The sequence below is a fragment of the Mixophyes fleayi genome, chromosome 12, assembly GCF_038048845.1.
Source record: "Mixophyes fleayi isolate aMixFle1 chromosome 12, aMixFle1.hap1, whole genome shotgun sequence".
In the NCBI taxonomy this organism is placed as follows: Eukaryota; Metazoa; Chordata; class Amphibia; order Anura; family Limnodynastidae; genus Mixophyes; species Mixophyes fleayi.
Window position 1 is genome coordinate 59945287 of NC_134413.1, and position 21483 is coordinate 59966769.

General features: G+C 42.3%; 1 protein-coding gene across 2 annotated transcripts in view; it reads right to left on the reverse strand.

The window, feature by feature from the left end:
- The window catches only part of LOC142109198 (acyl-coenzyme A thioesterase THEM4-like), a 32826-nt gene extending 19376 nt beyond the window's left edge, over positions 1–13450 (reverse strand). For both annotated transcript variants that reach the window (XM_075193290.1, XM_075193291.1), the window contains exons 1-3: positions 13373–13450; positions 1568–1678; positions 1312–1468 (exon numbers count right to left, since the gene is read on the reverse strand). In XM_075193290.1, coding sequence (XP_075049391.1) covers positions 1312–1468; positions 1568–1672 — 262 coding nt within the window. In that variant the 5' untranslated portion in view covers positions 1673–1678; positions 13373–13450. The remainder of the gene's footprint in view (positions 1–1311; positions 1469–1567; positions 1679–13372) is intronic.
- Between the last annotated feature and the right edge of the window lie 8033 nt (positions 13451–21483).

Here is a 21483-nt window from a genome sequence, read left to right on the forward strand (position 1 = left end):
CCCATGCGGTCCAGCCCGAGTTGCCACTTGGTGCTGTCTGCCCTCAGGCTTCTGAAAGTGCTGTCCCTGCCAAGCCTGCCGCCCAGTCCGGGCCTCCTGTCAAGCCTGCTGTCAAACCTGCCGCCCAGTCCGGGTCTCCTGTCAAACCTGCTGCCAAGTCGGCCGCCCAGTCTGGGTCTCCTGTCAAGCCTGCTGCCAAGTCTGCCGCCCAGTCCGGGTCTGCTGTCAAGTCCGAACCATCCGTTGCCGAGGGTGCCAAGTCTGAGCTGTCGCCCACCATTGAGGGGCACCTTTCTCAATTTAGTGCTCTACTGAGGTTTTGTGCTTCTCATTTCCCCTCAGTACCTAGCCTTGTCAGTGACCCAAAGAGGCAAGTTTTGTTTTTGTTAACACATTTTAGAGGAGAGGCTATGGAATGGGCAAACCCTTTTGTTGAGTCTGATCACCCCATCCTATCTGACTTAAAACTATTTGTTGAGGCAGTGATCAGCAAGTTTTCACCACCACCTCCCGCTATGCCATCTTGCAGGGCCTCAGCAGTATCAGCAGTACCACCCACCTCACCTGGACAAGAGATAACTTTGTGCTCTACCCAGTTGGCGCAGGTCCCAACTCTAAGGAAGTCCCGTAAAAGGGGAGGACGTAAAAAGAAAGGAGGTTCTGCAGTGTTTCAACTTCCACCTGGCATGGTCTCCTTTGCCTCTCTGCCCATAGAAGAGGACTTTTCTGCCGGGCCCCCAATTCTGGACTATGATTCCGATGAATTCAGACATTTTTGGTAATTGGGCGTCTGGAATCCGCCCTTAAGGGAGGGGGTACTGTCACGATCTGCCTGCAGCATACTGCTTTGCCTGGCAGCTCCTAACCTGGACTATCAGACGTTACTATTTGTGTTCATTTTATGTGTTAGCAGCAGTACCTCTGATCACCAGAGGTGCTGCTATTGTGCCTGTTCCTAGTTCCTTAGGAGTTAACACTGCCTCACTCATTATCCCATGCACCTGGGTGTGTTCCATATATACCTGTCACTCCCAGCACACATGGCTGGTTATTGTTGTCATATCCTGATGTCACATCCTGTTATTACTGGTTCCTGCCTTCTGATATGCTTCTGGTTACTTGCTGCTTGGGATTTGTTCATAGTACCTCTTGCTTCCTGCATCAGCTTTGCACATGGTACTTACTACAAACTTGATTACCTGCTATTTGTACATTTCTGCAAATAAACACAGAGTGTTTTCACCATATTTGTTGCTCCTAGCTGTATTCCTGTATGTAACCGTGACAATGGACAGTTTTCCAGAGTGTTACCTTTTAAGTGATGAGCTGTGGTGTTGTGGGAAGGGATTCTTTTCCAGCTGCCATTTTTACTGAGTTCCAGGAATTTGTTGTAAAGATCCTGGAAATTCTGGGTCCAAGTAGCATTAGGCAATGCAAAATCTCGCAGTGCTTCAGTACTGTGTCTGATCTGAAAGAACATGTACATCTGGTGGGTATCTACTTGCTAAATGAAGGGCGCAATTATTGCAAGCAGTGTTCTACAGAAAAGTATACACTAAATACTCACTGAGAAGTGGCAGGGAAAGGAAGTAACAGTGTGGTGATGAGTGGGAAGGTTACACAGAGCAATGCTCTTGTGGAACAGCCTGGCACAACTTCTCAGCATGGTCATTATCCACTGTTATTAAACAAAGTAGTAATTAAAAGAGATCACACACATATCATCATCAACATCATCATCAACATTTATTTATATAGCGCCAGAAAATTCTGTAGCGCTTTACATTGACTGATGCAATAAACAGCTTAGGCAAAATTTTCTGTATCAATGTATGTATCAAAGTGTACTAATTTATAATAATAATAATTGGAGGGTCAGTACAAGTAATACTGAATGCAGTGGCATAACTAGAGTCCCCATTGGATCATGTGAAAGCTAGAATGATAGCAGCTATTATTAGATAGCAACCAGAATTAGTTCTTGTTTACATGAAACTTTTACTGCTGTCTGAAGGGGGTAACCAGATTTAAGTCTGGTCTGCATTTGGTTTGTTTTCTCTGCTATGAGAGGCTGTCCTTCATGGACCTCTAGATCATCCTGTCAGAATATTTACAGGAAATGAGAGGTATACTGTAAATGTTAGAACTATGTACACATAGACCAAATACTGTTTTAGAATGATGTTTTACTTTAGAGACTTTGAAGGTTCTTAGAGCTGACGGGAGCCAGAAAAACACATTAGAGAGCCACATGACCCGTGGACCACTTCCAGTTGGAGGATGTGAAAAGACCATGGTGCAGTGCATTTTGTAAATAAAGATTAATCCAGCTTGAAACTGCCTTTTCAGCAATAAGGTAGTAATTACATGTATCAATGAATTGTGTTGAATTTATTTTGAAGTTTGCTGTTGTACATGTTTTTAAATGTAGTCAAGTGTGTTTACAGATATAACATTATTCCTATTATTAGTACAGTGTTCCTGGTATAATATTGTAATACAGTGACTGTATTGTATTTTTAAGTGAGCCTGTATGCAGCAACTCACATGTTATTGAGGTTGGCAGCAAAGGGGGGGATTGAGTCATCTTCACAAACTGTATGCATTGGCCAACAGGGAGGGGTTATCATCCCATTGTATCCCATCATCATCATCATTTATTTATATAGCGCCAACATATTCCGTAGCGCTTTACAATTGGGGACAAATATAGTAAACTAATAAACAAACTGGGTAAAACAGACAACAAGGTGAGAAGGACCTGCTCGCAGGCTTATATACCTGTTATTGTTTTAACGTTTATTCTGTAATAGGCAGGGTGGTATCACAGCACATTCCAAAGGTGAGGGCTTCTTTGTGAGTCTGTCTTGGTGTGCATGTCAGATATCTCCTATGGAAAATATTCCAGTGTTAAGGAAACTGTTGAAACAGCTATTAGATTGTTGCATATTGTGGTTGAATCCTAAATATGAGATGTGCATTGCCCTATGGCTAGAACTACCACCTGCTGAAATATATTAAAATGTAATAACTGTATTGTAAATTTTCCAGTTGGCATGAACAGAGTTATGTACTCTTGGAAGAGCCATGGGAGAAATGAGCTGGGTGCACTCATAAAGCCTTTTCCCATTGACCCAGTCAAATCTAGTCCCAATTGGTGTACTTAGTGCAGCCTACCCCTTCTGTCAGAATTGCTACCCTGCTTAAACATCCACCAACATTGGTGCAGGATTAGGGGTTGACTAGGAGTTACAGCTCCTGTTAGGCTGAACAGAGAATCGACCTGCAGCTCTGCTCGTAGAAGTCTCCATAGACCTTGCCACTTTGTGTACCTGTAAAAAGCAGGAGAACATTGTCTTGGTCCCTGCTTTAACAGAAGAGTGAATACTGTGGCTCAGTTTTCAGGACAGCACTGACCAGCTAGCACCGAGGGGACAAAAGAGCTATGCACAAGTCTGGTATCCTCTAGATGCTGAAATGCTTTGGTGCATGTCTATTATGCACATAAAAGTTGTTTGCATTAGCTATAGTGCTATGAACCTCAGTCATTATCTTTATGAAATATTCAGGTTCTCCAGGAAATGCTTATATAACTCCCCTTTCCCTAGCACACCGAAAAGAGTGGTGAAATGTTATCTCTCTCTTCAGTGCCTCCACCAGAATCTTCTACGCAGTATGGTGGGATGCGGACTGTGACTGAATTCACTTGGGGTTGATTCGGGAAGCCCCTTGTACCCAACCTTACTAGCCCTCTTAATAATAGTGTACCACACACTGTGGTTGCAAACTATCAACTGGGTGTTTACTTTGGGGGAAATAAATGGGAGAAGCAAATTTAAATATGGGGATATTCTGGATGAGATAAATGCGACAATGGGTAAGATAATAATCAAAGGCAACAGTACAGTAATAACAAAACAAACAAGATGGCTGCCACACATACATTCACTAGCTCCTAAACACTCCCACAACGCACTCACAACCAGTATGAAAATATAAATGAACAGATTTGGCCTCCAATTTATAATCTTTTATTGTTATCTCCAGATCGAGGAATATGGCGTGGTCATTTCTAATGACTGTGGTGAACTCCAAATTGCTATTGCCTATTCATACTTTGAATGAATTGTGTCAAGGAATCCTCATCTCAACGCTATACAAATATAATATTGTCTTTGAATCTTCGCCAGAGGACCAAGTTCTCTGGGCATTATTAACCAAGCTGATGCCTTTAACATTCTATTGGACAATGATACTACTTAAACACAGTATCCGATCTTTGGCACACTCCCTGATGAAGTCATGTTCTATGACGAAACGCGTTGGTACCAATTATAATCAAGAACGGTTAACTAGCAACCTCTTCTGACATCACAGGATTCCCTAACCGCACAACTGAGGTGCGGCTGTCAATCCGTGCACGAACATTACTCCACACGGCAGTAAGGGCTTCCATTCATGACAGGAGGACACTAAAAGATACCTTGTAAGGAGACACTAATGTATTTTAAATATATTGGGGGCCACGGAGAGAGTGAGGAGGAGCTTTTTTTTTACATTTGATCCTTGTACGGATATGATTACATCCAAGGATATCTAGCTGGCAGTTTTCACTGTGAGAGGACACTAGCTGATGTTTATTAGCTCAGGAACTCCTGAAAAGGACAGTTACATCCACTAACTGAATGTACTAGTGGCATCCAGAAAGGTACAGATGGAATAATACTACATTACATGGTCAAACAGTCCACTTTTATACAGATTTACACAGATACCGTGGCAGGAGGTAAAGAGCCTTCTGCCTCTCTAACCAGTCCATGTGCTTCATGCAGCCTGCACATAAATGAACCTGGAGGGGTTTAGCACATTTTTCCATTGCTGCTAGCGGTGCCACTACGTCTGAGGTTTTCTATTGAATGTTTACCATCATGATATAACATCTCTATAATCTTGCTTTTAACCCAATTTAACTTGCAAAATTCACATTCATCTGTGATCATTTGCATTCTAAAGCTGGGTACACACTACAGAAATTTCAACCAACTTTTTATGCCGAGCGATTTTACATGTGATCGATGTTTCCGATCGCTTGGTCCATGGACTGCATACACACTAGCCTTGTTTAGGTTGATAAAGGGAAGAGCGGACGTCCCTTTAGCGACTTTCGTATTCACTGTTGTGGATCGGTCGGAAGTTTATACACACTACACAGTGGAAACGAGATTGGAACGAAAATATGAAACGGTACGACCAACCAAATGAAGCGATAATCGTCCATTTGGGCAGACTTTCGACCATCGTGTCACTGCACACACTGGCCCGACTTTTGAACGAGCGGTCGTATGTCGGCTGTTTGAGCCGATTATTGGACGAAAACAGTGTAGTGTGTACCCAGCTTAAGTCTTACAAACCTAGGGAGTCTATCAGCAAGTCTAATGACCCCCTCCTGTTCTTTCAGGCTAGACAGACATGTTGGTCACTTGACATGAAAAAACTTAATTAACATAAGATTAGCTGTCTCCAGGCAGTTGCAAGACCCAAACATGATATCTCTCTCCGAAGTCAATACATTTCCATACCAAGCACATAATAACTTTAGCACTTGGCTTCTCAGTACAAGCCAGCCTGATTACACTTAATAGAACCATTGATGGCTTAGTCAAACCCTCAAATTAGAGTAGTTTGTTATGAAAAATTTTATTGACTTTGCAACATATCACCAGCTATTTAAAATGTTATGAACTCTTTGGGCTGATTGTAATTAAACACACACTCCAAACTCACAATTACACACTCCATCATGTGTTGTTCTTCTCAGTAACCTGGTAACTGATTCCTTCCACAACCTCATTTGCCTTCTTGGTTCACTTTTTAGAATGTTTGTACTGAATTTTGGGGGTGGAGGGATTGTGAGTTGTGAAAGATGTAGAGACAGTATGTATTTGAGCATGGCCTTTGCTCTTTTGCTATTTTGAAGGTGTGGCAGAGGAGATAAAAGGGAACAATGATGGCGATAAGGATGATCTGTTTTTGTAAGTATTTCATTTTTGCCAACAGAGGCATTGCTTTTGGCATATAAAAAAGGATGGGCCTCCTTGCACACTGTATTTTTCGCTCATCTCAATTTGTCAGTATTAGCCAATTATTTTAGTTGTAGCATTTGCTTAAATTTGGGGTCAAATAACTGAACCATTGAGGTTTAAACTTGATTTTAATTTGTGACATTATCGTGTGGGTCTGGAACAACTCTGAAAGCTACTACTACTACTTCTCTCCTGCTTTAAAAAAACAGGAGCTGTAAGAAAAATGTTGGCCAAGGTTAAAATCCCCTGAAACATATTGCTGATTATTTTTTATAAAAAAAAGTACTGACACACAGTATGTTTTACTAATTACATTATTATTAGTATTTTCATGTTATAAAAATTTATAAGCAAAATAAATGTGTGGGAATTTGGCAAAAGAAAACCTAACTCCGTATACCTAGCAGCCCTTCTGAGTCCAGCCCTTCTCTTTTTGTCACTGCTGCTTATTTGAACTTATTACTAGAGATGGGCGGGTCCGGTTCCCCGAGAACCGAACCCACCCGAACTTTGGATATCCGAGTACCGAGCTGAGTAGCTCGGTACTCTCCTGCCCGCTCCGAATCCAAATCGAGGCCGGACGTCATCGTGGCGTCGTCGGATCTCGGGGCTCGGTTGTCGCGATATTTCAAGATTATAAATACACGCCTTCACAGCAATCCATCGCCATTTGACAGAGGGAGAGAGCAGGGTGTAGTCACAGGCTGATTAGAGCAGGGACAGAGAATCCAATATTCTTATTCCAATTGTTGTAACAAAAATCGCTAGAGAAGAGAGGAGGATAGAGGTTTTTTTTTTCTTTTCAATATGTGGCACTCCCCAGTGCTTTTGGGGTGTCCCCCCTAATTGTGCATAAATATTTCTGGCTGTCAAAATTACTATCTGTCAGCAGTATCTTACCAAATAATTTTTAGCACTACAAGTACTTTGGCTGAGAATGGATTCAAAGCAGTCCACATATGAGCAGAATGAGCAACCAGGTTCTGTCACCAGTCCTGATGTTAGTCTTCCCAGTACGTCATGTGGGCAATGCGATGTCAAACTACAGAGTGTTTCGAAATCAGTCCAAAAAACAAAAACAAAAAAAATTTACTGTGTTGAAGCGAAAAAGAAGTGTTACTGAGCAAAAGTTAAGTGCCGATAAAAAAAAAATTGCCAACATGCCATTATACACACGCAGTGGCAAAGAGAGAATGAGGCCTTCACCTTTGGCCATTAGTGGCAGATCCCAAAAAGTTACCGAGCCTACAATTGGTGCACAACTACTGTTACGCGTCAAAGCCGAGCTGCAAGATAACAGTAAGGCATTAGAGGATAATGTTTGCTCTGATTCACAAATGACACCAATCCCTGTGGAGAGTCCATCCAACAGTGGTATGTCTAATCGTGAGCATTATGTTAGTGTACCCATAAAGAAGGGCCCTTTCAGCAGTTCTGCTGATGTGTACCTGAACAGCCCGAGTGTAGCCGATGATACACAAATTGAGGATGCCACTTTGGAAATAGAAGGGGATGAGGGGGAGATTTGTGGAGGTGACGAGGGCGCTAATGAGGATGTTGATGATTATGATGCAGACAGATACCAAATTGCCTTTCTCCATTTCTATTTATATTCTAGATTATATAACGGCTGAATAGTTTTCTATTTTACTCCTAGTGGAGAGGGGATCTGATGCAGACAGATACCAAACTGCCTTTGTCCATTTCTTTGTATATTCGAATTTCTAGTTCTACAGTCTATGCAGGCTGCTTTTTTTTCTATTTTACTACAAGTGGATGGGGGGGGGGGGTCTGATGCAGACAGATACCAAACTGCCTTTGTCCATTTCTTTGTATATTCGAATTTCTAGTTCTACAGTCTATGCAGGCTGCCTTTTTTTCTATTTTACTACAAGTGGATGGGGGGGGGGGTCTGATACAGACAGATACCAAACTGCCTTTTTCCATTTCTTTGTATATTCGAATTTCTAGTTCTACAGTCTATGCAGGCTGCTTTTTTTTTCTATTTTACTACAAGTGAATGGGGGGGGGGTCTGATGATGCAGACAGATACCAAACTGCCTTTGTCTATTTCCTTGTATATTCGAATTTCTAGTTCCACAGTCTGTGCAGGCTGCTTTTTTTATATTCAAATACAAGTGGAGGGCGGGGTGGGCATAGATAGCCACCAAACTACCGTGGTCCATTTAATTTTACTTTCTAGTTCCACAGTCTGTGCAGGCTGCTTTTTTTTTCTTCAACTACAAGTGGAGGGCGGGGGGGGGGGGCATAGATAGCCACCAAACTACCGTGATCCATTTAATTTTACTTTCTAGTTCCACAGTCTGTGCAGGCTGCTTTTTTAATGTTCAACTACAAGTGTAGGGTGTAATATACACCCAAAGACGATGGCTACATTGCCAATAATCAAAGATAGAGGAGGTAGACAACCAGGTTTGTCTGTATAATTTGCAGACAAGTGTTTGAATTAAGGACGACCTACCAGGGATTAAACTGTTTTTTTTCATAATTTATTAGCTTTAGAATTACCTCACTTATCTAAGAAACTGGTGGAGCACTAAATTAGGTTATTTTAGACCAAAAAAATTGTATTTTTTTCGAAAATAGCAAAACAAAACCAAACAAAACCAAAACCAAAACACGCAAGGGCGGTTTTGCAAAGCCAAAACCAAAACACGACGGTAATCCAGATCAAAAACCGAATGCAAATCCAAAACACGGGGGTCAGTGACCATCTCTACTTATTACTATAACAAGCCTGGGTGCAGTTCTAGCTTCAAGCAGCCTATACTGATTGACAATAAGACTAACAGGTTACTGGTCCCATCTGGTTACTAAGGTTTCCAGGGTTTTACATGTTGCATTAAAGTCAATGAATGTGCAAATTGCTTACAGTTTCAATTGCACCCACACATGATCCCTAGTATTTTACAGTGAGGCGTTAGTGGCAGCAGCAAGGCTGAGAAAAGCAAAGGCATAGAACAAGAAGAGTGGGCCATTGTGTGGTTTTAAATGCAACCAATGCATGTTGTTATGACATCAGATCACATGACAAAACCCTAGTCAAGTCAAACCCACTGGTGTGAGTTATCAGGTTATGTGTACACATACACGCTTGGGGGAGTCTGGTGCTCATCATGTTTCATGTCTCCGTCTCCTGCTGTCTCTCCTCATTCTAACCATATTACACCACCTGTGGCTGCATAGAAATGCCAGTTGCCAATGACTGCTTTATTAATGGATGTTGATAATGCTGGTGCCTAACAACAGCCATCCACTTTCCCCACCAGCAAATACAATTTTTATTCCACTACTTTATATTAGGGATGCTCACTGACCCCCGTGAAGTGGTTTTGGTTTTGGATCTGGATTAGCTTAGTGTTTTTGTTTTGGCAAAACCACCCTTGTGTGTTTTGGTTTTGGATCTGTATTTTTTTGGAAAAATTGCTAAAATATGCTAAAATCACGTCATTTTGCTTTTTTTATCCTACATTATTATAAACCTCAATAACACTAATTTCAAGTCATTTGCAGTCAATTATGAGCACCTCACAGGTCACAATATTATTTTCATATACTTTTGGACAAATACTGCAGCAATCTGTCTGGATGGTAAGCGAGAGAGCAATGACTCAAACACCCGGCAGTTCCTACCACATCTAGGACACATTGGCACACAGCAGTGGCAGAAAGGAAAGGTTGTGCAAGATGGAATTGTCCTTGGGCCCTCCCACCCACCCTTATGTTGGGTCTTAAAAAGGACATGCACACTTTAACAAACCAAGCACTTCAGCCACAAAAGTGCCACTCCTTGTGGCTGAAGTGCTTGGTTTGCTGGGGCCCCCACAAAACAAGGTAACAATGGCCTTAAGCCACCTAAGGTAACAGTGCTGTTAATTAACTCTACTGTGGAAAGATGTTGTTGTCATCCTCCTCAGCCTCAGCCTCACCCTCATCAGTGTGTACATCATAATCACACATTATTACTATATCACCGCGGGAATCCACCGTTACAGAAGTCTCAGTATTTGGAAGTAATTGGCAGGAAAGGTCTTCCTCGTGGAACTTACAGTTCATTTTTATGAACATCATCTTTTCCACATTTTGGGGAAGTAGCCTCCTACGCCGATCACTAACAAGGTTCCCGGCTATGCTAAAAACTCTTTCCGAGTACACACTGGAGGGTGGGCAGCTTAGGCAGTGCAAAGCGAGTTGGTTCATGGGTCTCCAAATTCCCTTTTTTTCCTCCCAGTATGTAAAGGGACTGTCTGATGTGTCTATTTATATGCTGTTGTGAAAATAATCCTCCACCATCCATTGGATGTTGATAGTAAGATCAGGTGGAGTTACAGCAGAGGTGTCATGTTTTTTGGTCAATTCTTTTAGACCAGACCAGATGTCAAAATTTGGTGCAGAGTCATCTGCATCATCCCTGGGTCTCTTGGGAAAGCTAAGTTTTTTCCTAGCAGCAGTTGAGTGAGAAACTGAAGGAGGAGACGCCGTCCTGTCACGTAACGCTTGCGCTGTCATCTTGCTCACCAGGAGCTCCTTGCATCTCTTCAGATCTGGGTCAGTTGGAAACAAGGAGAAGACATAGATCTTAAACCGAGGATCAAACACAGTCACCAAAATGTAGTGATCCGATTTCAAGATTTTGATAACTCTTGGATCCTGGCGAAGCAAATAAAGTACTTGATCTACAAGTCTGACATACTTAGCGGAATTGCTTTGTTTAATCTCCTCCATCAGTTTCTCAAGCTGCTTTTCCAAAAGTCTAATTAAGGGAATAACTTGACTCAAGTTCGCAGTGTCTGAACTCACTTTACAGGTGATTTCTTCAAATGGTTTCAGCACCTTGCACAACACGTAAAATATTCTCCACTGTGCTGTCACGCTGTAGGCCTATGAAGGCTGAAGAGAAATAGACACTAACCGGTATTAGCGCAACTGGTCAAACAGGAGTCTAACGTGCCCCTGGTGTTCACCAGGGACCCCCGCAAGGAGGTTTGGACTTCGCAGCAGAAAGCACGCAGGTCGCGGTCCTATTAGCCAGTAACCAGTGTAGCGTAGAGAGGTCAGACGGTTCCGGGTCACAGCAATCAGAGATATCAGGTACAAAAGGGAAATCCAGTAGAGTAGTCGCCAAGCCGAAGTCACGGTACAGAATGGGTCAAACAGAGGAAGAGGATGGTCGCCAAGCCGGGGTCACAACAGAAAACAGGAAGCAGGATACTCAGGGAAAACAAGGTAGTGTGGAAGCCAGGAACACTGGTGGTGAACCTGTTACTCTGGCACCCTAATGGCGCCAGAGACAGGTTTAAATAGAGGGCTGATTGCAGTGATTGGCGGAGAGGAGGAGGCGTAACAGGAAGGAGAATCGGCGTCCCGTTGCCTAGCAAATAACTGAGGACAGGGCGCATGCGCCCGAGTACCCGGAAGTGAGTCCCGCGGCAGCCGACAGAGAAGTCAGACGTCCGTTCCCCGTCTGACAGGGAATCAGCGGGGACGGCGTCTGACATGTGCTTGACTAAAATCCATCCCCCCTTGTTTCCCAATGTCATGGCTTGTGGAGTAAGCGTGGATGGCTTTTCTCTGTTCCCCCATATGCAGAAGCATATACAGGGTGAAATTCCACCTTGCCACCACCCCTTGCTTCAGTTGGTGGCAAGGCAAATTAAATTGCTCTTGCAGCTGCTGCAATCTCCTACACACTGTTGCCGAATGCCGGAAATGTCCAGATATTTTACAGGCCACAGGCAGCATCTCCTGCACGTCCCTGTCATTTTTTAGTTTGAGTAATTGAGTAATGGAGCTCTTGTCTTTGGGTGTATATAACACCCTACACCTTTGGTTCAAATTCAGAAAAAAACCCTGCAAGGACTAGTATATTATATTTGTATTTCAGCAATGACAAATTGAGCAATGGAGTTCTTGTCTTTGGGTGTATATAACACGCTACACTTTTTGGTGCAAATTCAGAAACAAAAGCCCGCAAGGACTTGTATATTTGTATTTCAGCAATGATAAATTGAGCAATGGAGCTCTTTTCTTTGGGTATATATAACACCCTAAACCTTTTGGTGCAAATTCAGAAAATAAAAAGCCTGCAAGGACTAGTATATTATATTTGTATTTCAGCAATGACAAATTGAGCAACGGAGCTCTTGTCTTTGGGTGTATATAACACCCTACACTTTTTGGTGCAAATTCAGAAAAAAAGCCTGCAATTACTAGTATATTTGTATTTCAGCAATGACAATTAGCAGTGGAGCTTTCTTTAACACTTCTATCGCCCTCCTCTTTCCCTTCTGTAAGTTTGCCTGCCCAACTGCTCTACACTCTATCCTACCCCTTCTGTACCCCTCTCTCAAATGGCGCTAGATCGCTGTGGAGGGCGGTATTTATAGACTCCAAAACGTGCGAGATCCGACGACGTCACAATGACGTTTTGCCTCGTTTTGGTATCCGAAAAGCGTGAAAGTACCATGCTGACTCGGCTCGATACTCGAATCCCCTAAGTTCGGGTGTGTTCGGTTTCAGAGGAACACGAGCCTGAGAATCTCTACCTTATATATCATGTGTTCCCTGCACCTAATAGATTGTAAGCTTATTTGGGAAAGGCCATCTTTACCTTCTGTATAATGTCAGTGTATGTAGTTTGTATGAGTCATGTCATAATTCCTCAATGTACAGCGCTGCGTAATATTACACAGTGTTTTAAATAAAAATATAATAATAATGGTGTCCATGCCAATCATATTTTGCCTTGTAATAAGTTGAATTCTGCAAGCTAGAGATTGTGGCTTATGTTTAGCCCTCCTGCTCACACTTCCCCCGTCCACAGCTCTTTTAAAAGTGATGAAATAAATTGATTTGCCAGTTCTGAATGATGTATCCAACAGAGCCCCAGGAAAATTGACTGCACATAGCAGGCCCTCGGGGCTTTGGCTAGAGGATGATGCAAATTATTAAAATCGTTTCCATAGGGGCTAGTGTAGGTTTAAGTATAAATAACACTGGAATATCAAATCATAAAACAGCACTCATTCATTTGGTTCAATTCTATACTATAGTTTATTTAGTTATAGTCTTAGTTATATTCCAATTATATTGCCAATCCATTTTAAGGCATCTTGCTTAAAATATTATTTTATTCTTTAGAAGGTAGACATATACATTAGTGTTCCATGAGTAAATGCTGATGATGATAATATTTAAAAAAAAACATCTTTATTTGTAAACAATGAACGAAAATTCAGAAACATATTAATGATAAAATATTCACTCACCTGTCGCTGGTTATTGCTCTCTTGTGTAGTGGCTGGCTGAAGATTTGTAGGACTGATTTAATTTGTCCTGGCACTCTGACAAATCTCTTAACATACAATGTCAGACACAAATGATGAATGGCAGATGAAGGGGCAGATTTATTTAAAGCTTTACTTACTAGGTCAAACAAATGTCATAGTGATAACCTCTGAATTTACAGGATGACCATTTTATTATGTAAACATTAAAAAAACAAAGTTTAAGTTGGTAAAGTGGAATTTAAAATTAAAAATATAGCAACATATGAACTGCACCTAGATCAGCAAAATGGCTAATTTTACTCAGATGAACATTTATAAGATCAGTTATGTGCAGAATTTGAGTTGGTATCAGGATGAACGGTATGTATTACTTTTAGCATACTGTATGTGCCTACTGTGTGCATAGCAGAGAGTGTCAGTGTATTATTAAACTGGTAAATAGGGGTAGGTGAGTACTTCCAGGATAACTTCAGGATCTTCTGTCAAGGGGCTATTTAGTATAGGCTGGAGTGCAGGACTTCCACTTCTTTACCCTAGGTACATCAGTAAACTCCTTCTGTAACAGATCATTACTATTAGAGATGGGCGGGCTCGGTTCCCCGAGATCCGAATCCTACCGAATTTAGGGTATCCGAGTATCGAGCCGAGCAGGATCGGTACTCTCCCGCCCATTCGGTTTCTAAATCGAGGCAAAACGTCATTGTGACGTATTCGTTTTTCTGAGCTCGGATCTCGCGAGATTTAAAAAGCATAAATACCAGCCTCCACAGCAATCCATCGCCATTTGACAGAGGGAGAAAGCAGGGTTAGGTCACACTGGCTATATCAGCGCAGGGACAGTGCAGTAATTGGACGCATTATTGTTTGTATTCAATACCATTTTAATACCAGTTGTTACAGCAGTAAGAGGAGAAGAGAGGAGGGTTTTTTGTTCAGTTTCTGGCACTCCAAGTGCTATTAGGGTGTCCCCCATTCTTTTGCAGAAATTTATCTGGCTGTGAAAAAAGTACTATTTTGCAGCACTGTAAAAACAATATATTTAGCACTCCTATTTGCTTTTGGGGTGTCCCCCATTCTTTTGCAGAAATTTATCTGGCTGTGAAAAAAGTACTATTGTGCAGCACTGTAAAAACAATATATTTAGCACTTCCATTTGCTTTTGGGGTGTCCCCCATTCTTTTGCAGAAATTTATCTGGCTGGGAAAAAAGTCCTATTTTGCAGCAGTGTCCAAAACAATTTGTAGCACTACAAGTGCTTTGGGCTCAGAATGGATTCAAAGCAGTCCACATATGAGCAAAATGAGCAACCAGGTTCTGTTACCAGTCCTGATGGTAGTGTTCCCAGTACGTCATCTGGGAAAGGCGATGTCAAACTACACCATCTTTTGAAATCAGACAAAAAAACAGACACCCAAAAAAATTTTGCCGTGTTGAAGCGAAAAAGAAGTTTAACTGAGGAAAGGTTAACTGCGGTTAAAAAAGAAATTGCCAACATGCCATTCTACACACGCAGTGGCAAAGAGAGAATGAGGCCTTCGCCTTTCTCTATTAGTGGCAGATCCAAAAATTTTACTGAGCCTTCAAGTGGTGCACAACTACTGTTGCGCGTCAAAGCCGAGCTGCAAGATAACAGTAAGGCATTAGAGGATAGTATTTGCTCTGAATCAGAAATGACACCAATCCCTGTGGAGAGTATATTCACCAGTGGTAGGTCTAATCGTGACCATTCTGATAGTGTACCCATAAAGAAGGGCCCTTTCAGCATTTCTGATGATGTGTGCCTGAACAGCCCGAGTGTAGCCGGTGATACACCAAGTGAGGATGACACTTTGTCTTTAGAAGAGGATGTGGGGGAGATTTGGGTATCCGACGAGGGCGCTGCTGAGTATGCGGTTGATTGTGTAAGTTCTGCAGCAGTGTGGCACTAGTGGCGGGTGAGGTTCTGGCAACAATATGCACTTTCCAATTACAAGCAGTGATGACGCAGGGGGCAGACCACAACAGTTTAACATCTGGGCTGGTTTGAAAGATTTTTCAAAAAAATGTGTGACCTTGCCCATAACACCATCCAATACGAGTATTAATATGCAAAGGATGGTGGAGAATTATTTTCAAGAGGTAATTGATATGGAAATGTCAGACCGTCCCTTTCCTTACTGGGAGGAAAAGCAGGCCATTTGGAAACCCATGTACAAACTTGCTTTGCAATACCTAAGCTACCCACCCTCCAGTGTGTACTCTGAACGAGTGTTCAGCACAGCCGGGAACTTAGTCAGTGATAGAAGGTAACTTCCCAAAAATGTGGAGAAAATGATGTTTATAAAAATGAACTACATCTTCCATGAGGAAGCCCTTTACCATCCAAGACATCCAAGCACTGACTGTTCTCTAATGGCGGATTCAAGCAGCGATGAATTGATAGTCTGTGATGATGACGTACACACTGATGAGGGTGAGGATGAAGCTCCAGATGATGACGATAACATCTTTTTAAAACTTTCTATTTAAGTGTAGGGTGCAATCTACCCCCAAAGAGGAAAGGGACTTGGGGCATTTCCATATCACGTACCATCTTGAAAGGTTGCTGTTTTGGCAATTTCTCATTATGGGTAGGGTGTCATACACAGACTGACCCCAAACTGCCTTTGTCCATTTCAAATAATATTGTTCAGTCTATAACGGCTGATTTTTTTTGTATTTTCTACAAGTGGAGGGGGGCCTATAGAGACAGAATCCAAACTGCCTTTGTCCATTTCTTTACATATTTAACTATAAGTGTATGGTGTAATATACACCCAAAGACGATGGCTGCATTGCCAATATGCATAGATGGAGAGGAAGTCAATCTGGTTTGTGTGTAGAATTAATGAAGGCCTACCTGCCAGGAATTAAACTGTTTTTTGGATAATTTATTAGCTTTACAATTACATTACTTATCCAAGAAACAGGTGGAGCACTAAATTTGGTTATTTTAGGCCCAAAAACATTGATTTTCCAACAAAATAGCAAAACAAAACCAAACAAAACCAAAACACGCAATGGCGGTTTTGCAAAACCAAAACCAAAACACGACGGTAATCCAGATCCAAAACCGAATACAAAACCAAAACACGGGGGTCAGTGACCATCTGTAATTACTATACAATATGTCTGTCAGTATACAAGACACAGCAAATACACCCAACACCTCCTGCTCAGGAGCAACTCTTTCAGGCCAGTCATGGATTGATCACCCATCAATAAAGCGACAGGTTAATTTATCAAGCCTCCTTGTCCACTGGAGGCCTTGATACACCCCATATTTAAAAATACAAAATGAAAATCTGGAATAATTAAGTACAAGGTTTTTTTAGTGCATACATTTAATTTTTATTTGTAAGAACCTATTACTAATGAAGCCTGGAATGGAGTGACTCTTTGTAAAAAGCTTCTAATTCATCTCCCCTGATGTCCTAGTAAGATAGTTTCCTCTTTCAAATGATTTGCTTGACCCTATTTACATCAAATTAAATCATACTTGCCAACATTGGCAAGGACTCCTCCGGGAGATCAGGGGGAAGTAGGCATGTTGGGGGCGGTTCCAGATGGAACACTGCTTTTGTACCCGCCCCCAAAGCATCAATCACAGTTTCCGGCAAATTACAGCAGGGGGCGGGGCCACAATGACGCGCGATTCACATCCTAAGCCACTCCCCCCGACACTTTTCTATTGTGGTGATTAGGAACTGGGAGGTTGCCTTGCTCTCCCGGGAGTCCGGAGGGACTACTATCACTCCCTATCCATTCCGGTAGCCGGAATGGAGTGCACACTGCATTCCCTATGCATTCCGGCTGCCAGAATGGAGTGCACACTGCATTCCCTATCCATTCTGGCTGCCGGAATGGAGTGCACACTGCATTCTCTATCAATTCCGGCTGACGGAATGGAGTGCACACTGCATTTCACTCCTGGAATGGAGTGCACACTGCATTTCACTCCCGGAATGGAGTGCACACTGCATTTCACCCCCGGAATGGAGTGCACACTGCATTCCCTATCCATTCCGGCTGCTGGAATGGAGTGCACACTGCATTCCCTATCCATTCCGGCTGCTGGAATGGAGTGCACACTGCATTCCCTATCCAATCTGGCTGATGGAATGGAGTGCACACTGCATTTCACTCCCGGAATGGAGTGCACACTGCATTCCTTATCCATTCCGGCAGCCAGAATAGAGTGCACACTGCATTCCCTGTCCATTCCGGCTGCCGGAATGGAGTGCACACTGCATTTCACTCCCGGGATGGAGTGCACACTGCATTCCATATCCATTCCGACTGCCGGAATGGAGTTCACACTGCATTCCCCATCCATTCCGGCTGAATGGATGGCAAAGATACGTGCTAAAACATTCTCGTATCTTGAATAAGGCCTTTCTCACTTTTACATGCAGTTCTAGCATATTATATGTATTGGAAACCTTTGCCTAACCCACTAAATCTGTCATTTATACTTAAAGTTAAATGGGTCTTGTATATACACATCTTTCATATTGTATGTAAGGGTGTGCACCGGGGACTTTTGGTGTTTTTTTTGTTTTGGGTTCTGATTAGCTTGAGGTTTTTGGTTCTGATTTGTTTTGCCAAAACACCCCACGAAAGGTTTTGGTTCTGATTTTGGGTTTTGGGTTCTGATTTTTTTTTTAAAAAGCATAAAAAGTGCTAAAATCCATATTTCGGTTTTTGTTTCACTCCTACACTATTATTAACCTCAATAACATTCATTTCCACTAATTTCCAGTCTATTGTGAATACCTCACACCTCACAATATTGTTTTTAGTCCAAAAGGTTGCACCGAGGTAGCTGGATGTCTAAGCAAAGCGGCACAAGTCGGCGGCACAAACACGTGGCCCATCGTAGGTGGCTGTGTAGGCTTGAATGGCCTTTTTCTGCTCCTCCATCCTCTGCAGCATATAGAGGGTGGAGTTCACCTCTTGTTTTTGTTGATGGCAGGGCATGTTCATGCTTTTTTGATGTAGCAGGAACAGTGAACGTAATTGAATATCTGATACTAATATTTATGCACTGCAGAAACAGTGAACGTAATTTAATATCTGATACTAAGATTTCTGGACTGCGTAGTGGAGTGGCCATGGTACCCAATTTGGTACCGGGGCCACAATACCTCCTTCAACTTGTCTAAATTCCACTGCACAGATGGCTGCTCCTCCATCCTCTGCAGCATATAGAGGGTGGAGTTCAAGCGCGTCACTACCTCTTGTTTTTGTTGATGGCAGGGCATGTTCATGCTTTTTTGATGTAGCAGGAACAGTGAACATAGTTTAATATCTGATACTAAGATTTCTGGACTGCGTAGTGGAGTGGCCCCGGTACCCAATTTGGTACCGGGCCACAATACCTCCTTCAACTGTCTAAATTCCACTGCACAGATGGCGGACACCAGACGCAGGTCTAACACCAACATAGCTGTCAAGGCTGCAGTTATCCGCTTTGCTATAGGATGAGTGCTGTCGTACTTCGTGCTCATGGCAAACGACTGTTGTACGGTCAATTGCTTAGTGAAAGACTTGGCGGTCTTTAGACTTCCCCTCTGGGAAGATGACCGACTCCCAGCAGCAACAGCAGCAGCGGCAGTAGTAGGCATAGCGCTGCAGGATCGTCCGGAAGAATCCCGGATTAAAGAGGACTCAGTCATGCCGGTGACATGGCCTGCAGGACTATCTCCGATCCAGATCGAGGAGGAAATTGACAAGGAGGTTGTTGCTGGTGTGGATACAACAGGACCAAGGGATTTAGGTGTCCCTGGACTGCTGACGGTCCTAGCCACAGGTCCTGAACTAAACACTGAATTATGAAGGTTCTTCAGGTGATGTATAAGGGAGGATGTCCCTAGGTGGCCAAGATCCTTACCCCTGCTTATTGCAGCTTTACATAAGGTACATATGGCAATACATTTGTTGTCCGGATTGGGATAGAAATAATTCCAGACCAAAGAGGTGGATTTATTGGTCTTATGGCCAGGCATGATGATGGGCTTTTTCATCCCATGGACAACAACTGTTTCCCCCCCTGGTGCCTCATTTAAGAAAACCACATCAGCATCCTCCTCATCAAGTTCCTCCTCAGCACCAGCTACATCAATATCCTCCTCCTGGTGTACAACATTGACACCTTCATTATCCAAATCTGTAACTGCACTGTGGGTGATCCTTCCAGCATATGCAGAGGGCGTGCTGCAAATGGTGGAAGGAGCCACCTCTTCCCGTACAGTGATGGGAAGGTCAGGCTTCGCAACCACCAACACCCTTGGACTCGCCTTGGGGATTTGTGATGCCATGTCTTTAGAAGGCAGAGTTGTTTGCTGTGTTGTTGATGACAGCTTAACTCTCTTAAATTTTTTAGAGGGGGGGGAGGAGGAGGGCTTAGATCGTTGGGTGAAGCTGAACCACTAGTCATGAACACGGGCCAGGGCCTAAGCCGTTCCTTGCCACTCCGTGTCGTAAATGGCATATTTGCAAGTTTACGTTTCTCCTCAGATGATTTTAATTTCTTTTTTTTGAACATTTTAGGGAACTTTGGCTTTTTGGATTTTACATGCCCTCTACTATCACATTGGGCATCGGCCTTGGCAGACGACGTTGATGACATTTCATTGTGTATGTCATGACTAGTGGCAGCAGCTTCAGCATTAGGAGGAAGTGGTTCTTGATCTTTCCCTACTTTATCCTCCAAATTTTTGTACTCCATTATATGCAGCACAAGAGAGCGTACCCCTAAACCACACACACCCGGCAAAGGCTTTAAAAATTATATGCGGCACAGGACAGTACCACTGGACTGGAGTTATACAGCAGTACCACTGGACTTATACTTCAGGATCAGTGAACTTTGTTATATAGCAGTACCAATGGACTTCTACTGCAGGATCAGTGAACTTTGTTATATAGCAGTACCCAGGGCCGGACTGGGACTAAAAATCAGCCCTGGCATTTAAAGTACACAGGCCCACCTGCTGTGGGCTCCATGCACAATATTGCTGCGTGCTGATGTGGTGTTGCTGGTGCAGTGCAATATAAAGCCTCAGCACAAACGTATTTATCACGAATTGTCTTCTGCCCACCCTGATCAATTCCCTTTTTGTGCAATGCACCTGGAGCACTGGGATAATGCACAAAACCACAATGGTTTTTTTGTTTTTTAAAAAAATTATATATAGTTAAAATACAATGTATAGTGTGTCCATGCTACTTCCCACTGCACCATATAAGACAGTAATTTTTTGAGATGCAATGGCAATAGCAATTTATTAAATCATAATATACTATAAGTAAGCCACAGCATCAAACCAAAAATAACAAGTATTTTATATAACAACTAAAATTAACATGTAAAACATAAATATTGCATAGAATTGAAATAAAAGACCTAATTACTGAAATTTAAGAGCAAACCATAAGTCAGCGGCCCTACAACATGACCCCTTCCACCAGGTACAGGAGGCTCTGCCCCTGGACTTCCCACACCATTTATGATTGCTGTCACCTTTGCTGTAACTTTTATTAGGTATATTTAATATATACTGAAATATATACTGAAATTACCTTCAAGTATTAAAATAATAATTTGGAAATCAGACGGTATAAATAAGCTTAAGCAATATCTAAAGGATACAACATTATACTGAATTATATAGCGGTATAGTTATTGATTCTAATCTCTCCATTGTGGACAAGGAGTGATATAAATGTTGCATCCTTTACATATTGTTTAAGCCATTTCCAAATAAATCACTTTGGATCATTGTAATGCTTTAAGGTAATTTCCGTCTATGTTAAATATACCTAATGAAAGTTACATTTTACATTTACTGTTTGTTTATGAGTCTATAAAATATAACCAACGAGCAAATTCTGGTGCTGAGCTTGCTTCTTACCAGTTGGAAAATTAAGTTGCATCTGTAATAGAGGACCCTACTATATGTCCCAACTCAAGACAGAAAAACTAAAAAATACAGCGCTGCAAAAAACTGGTGCAAATAATTAAATTTTATTAAATTCACTAAGGCAGAATAAGTGAATGGAATGGTTCT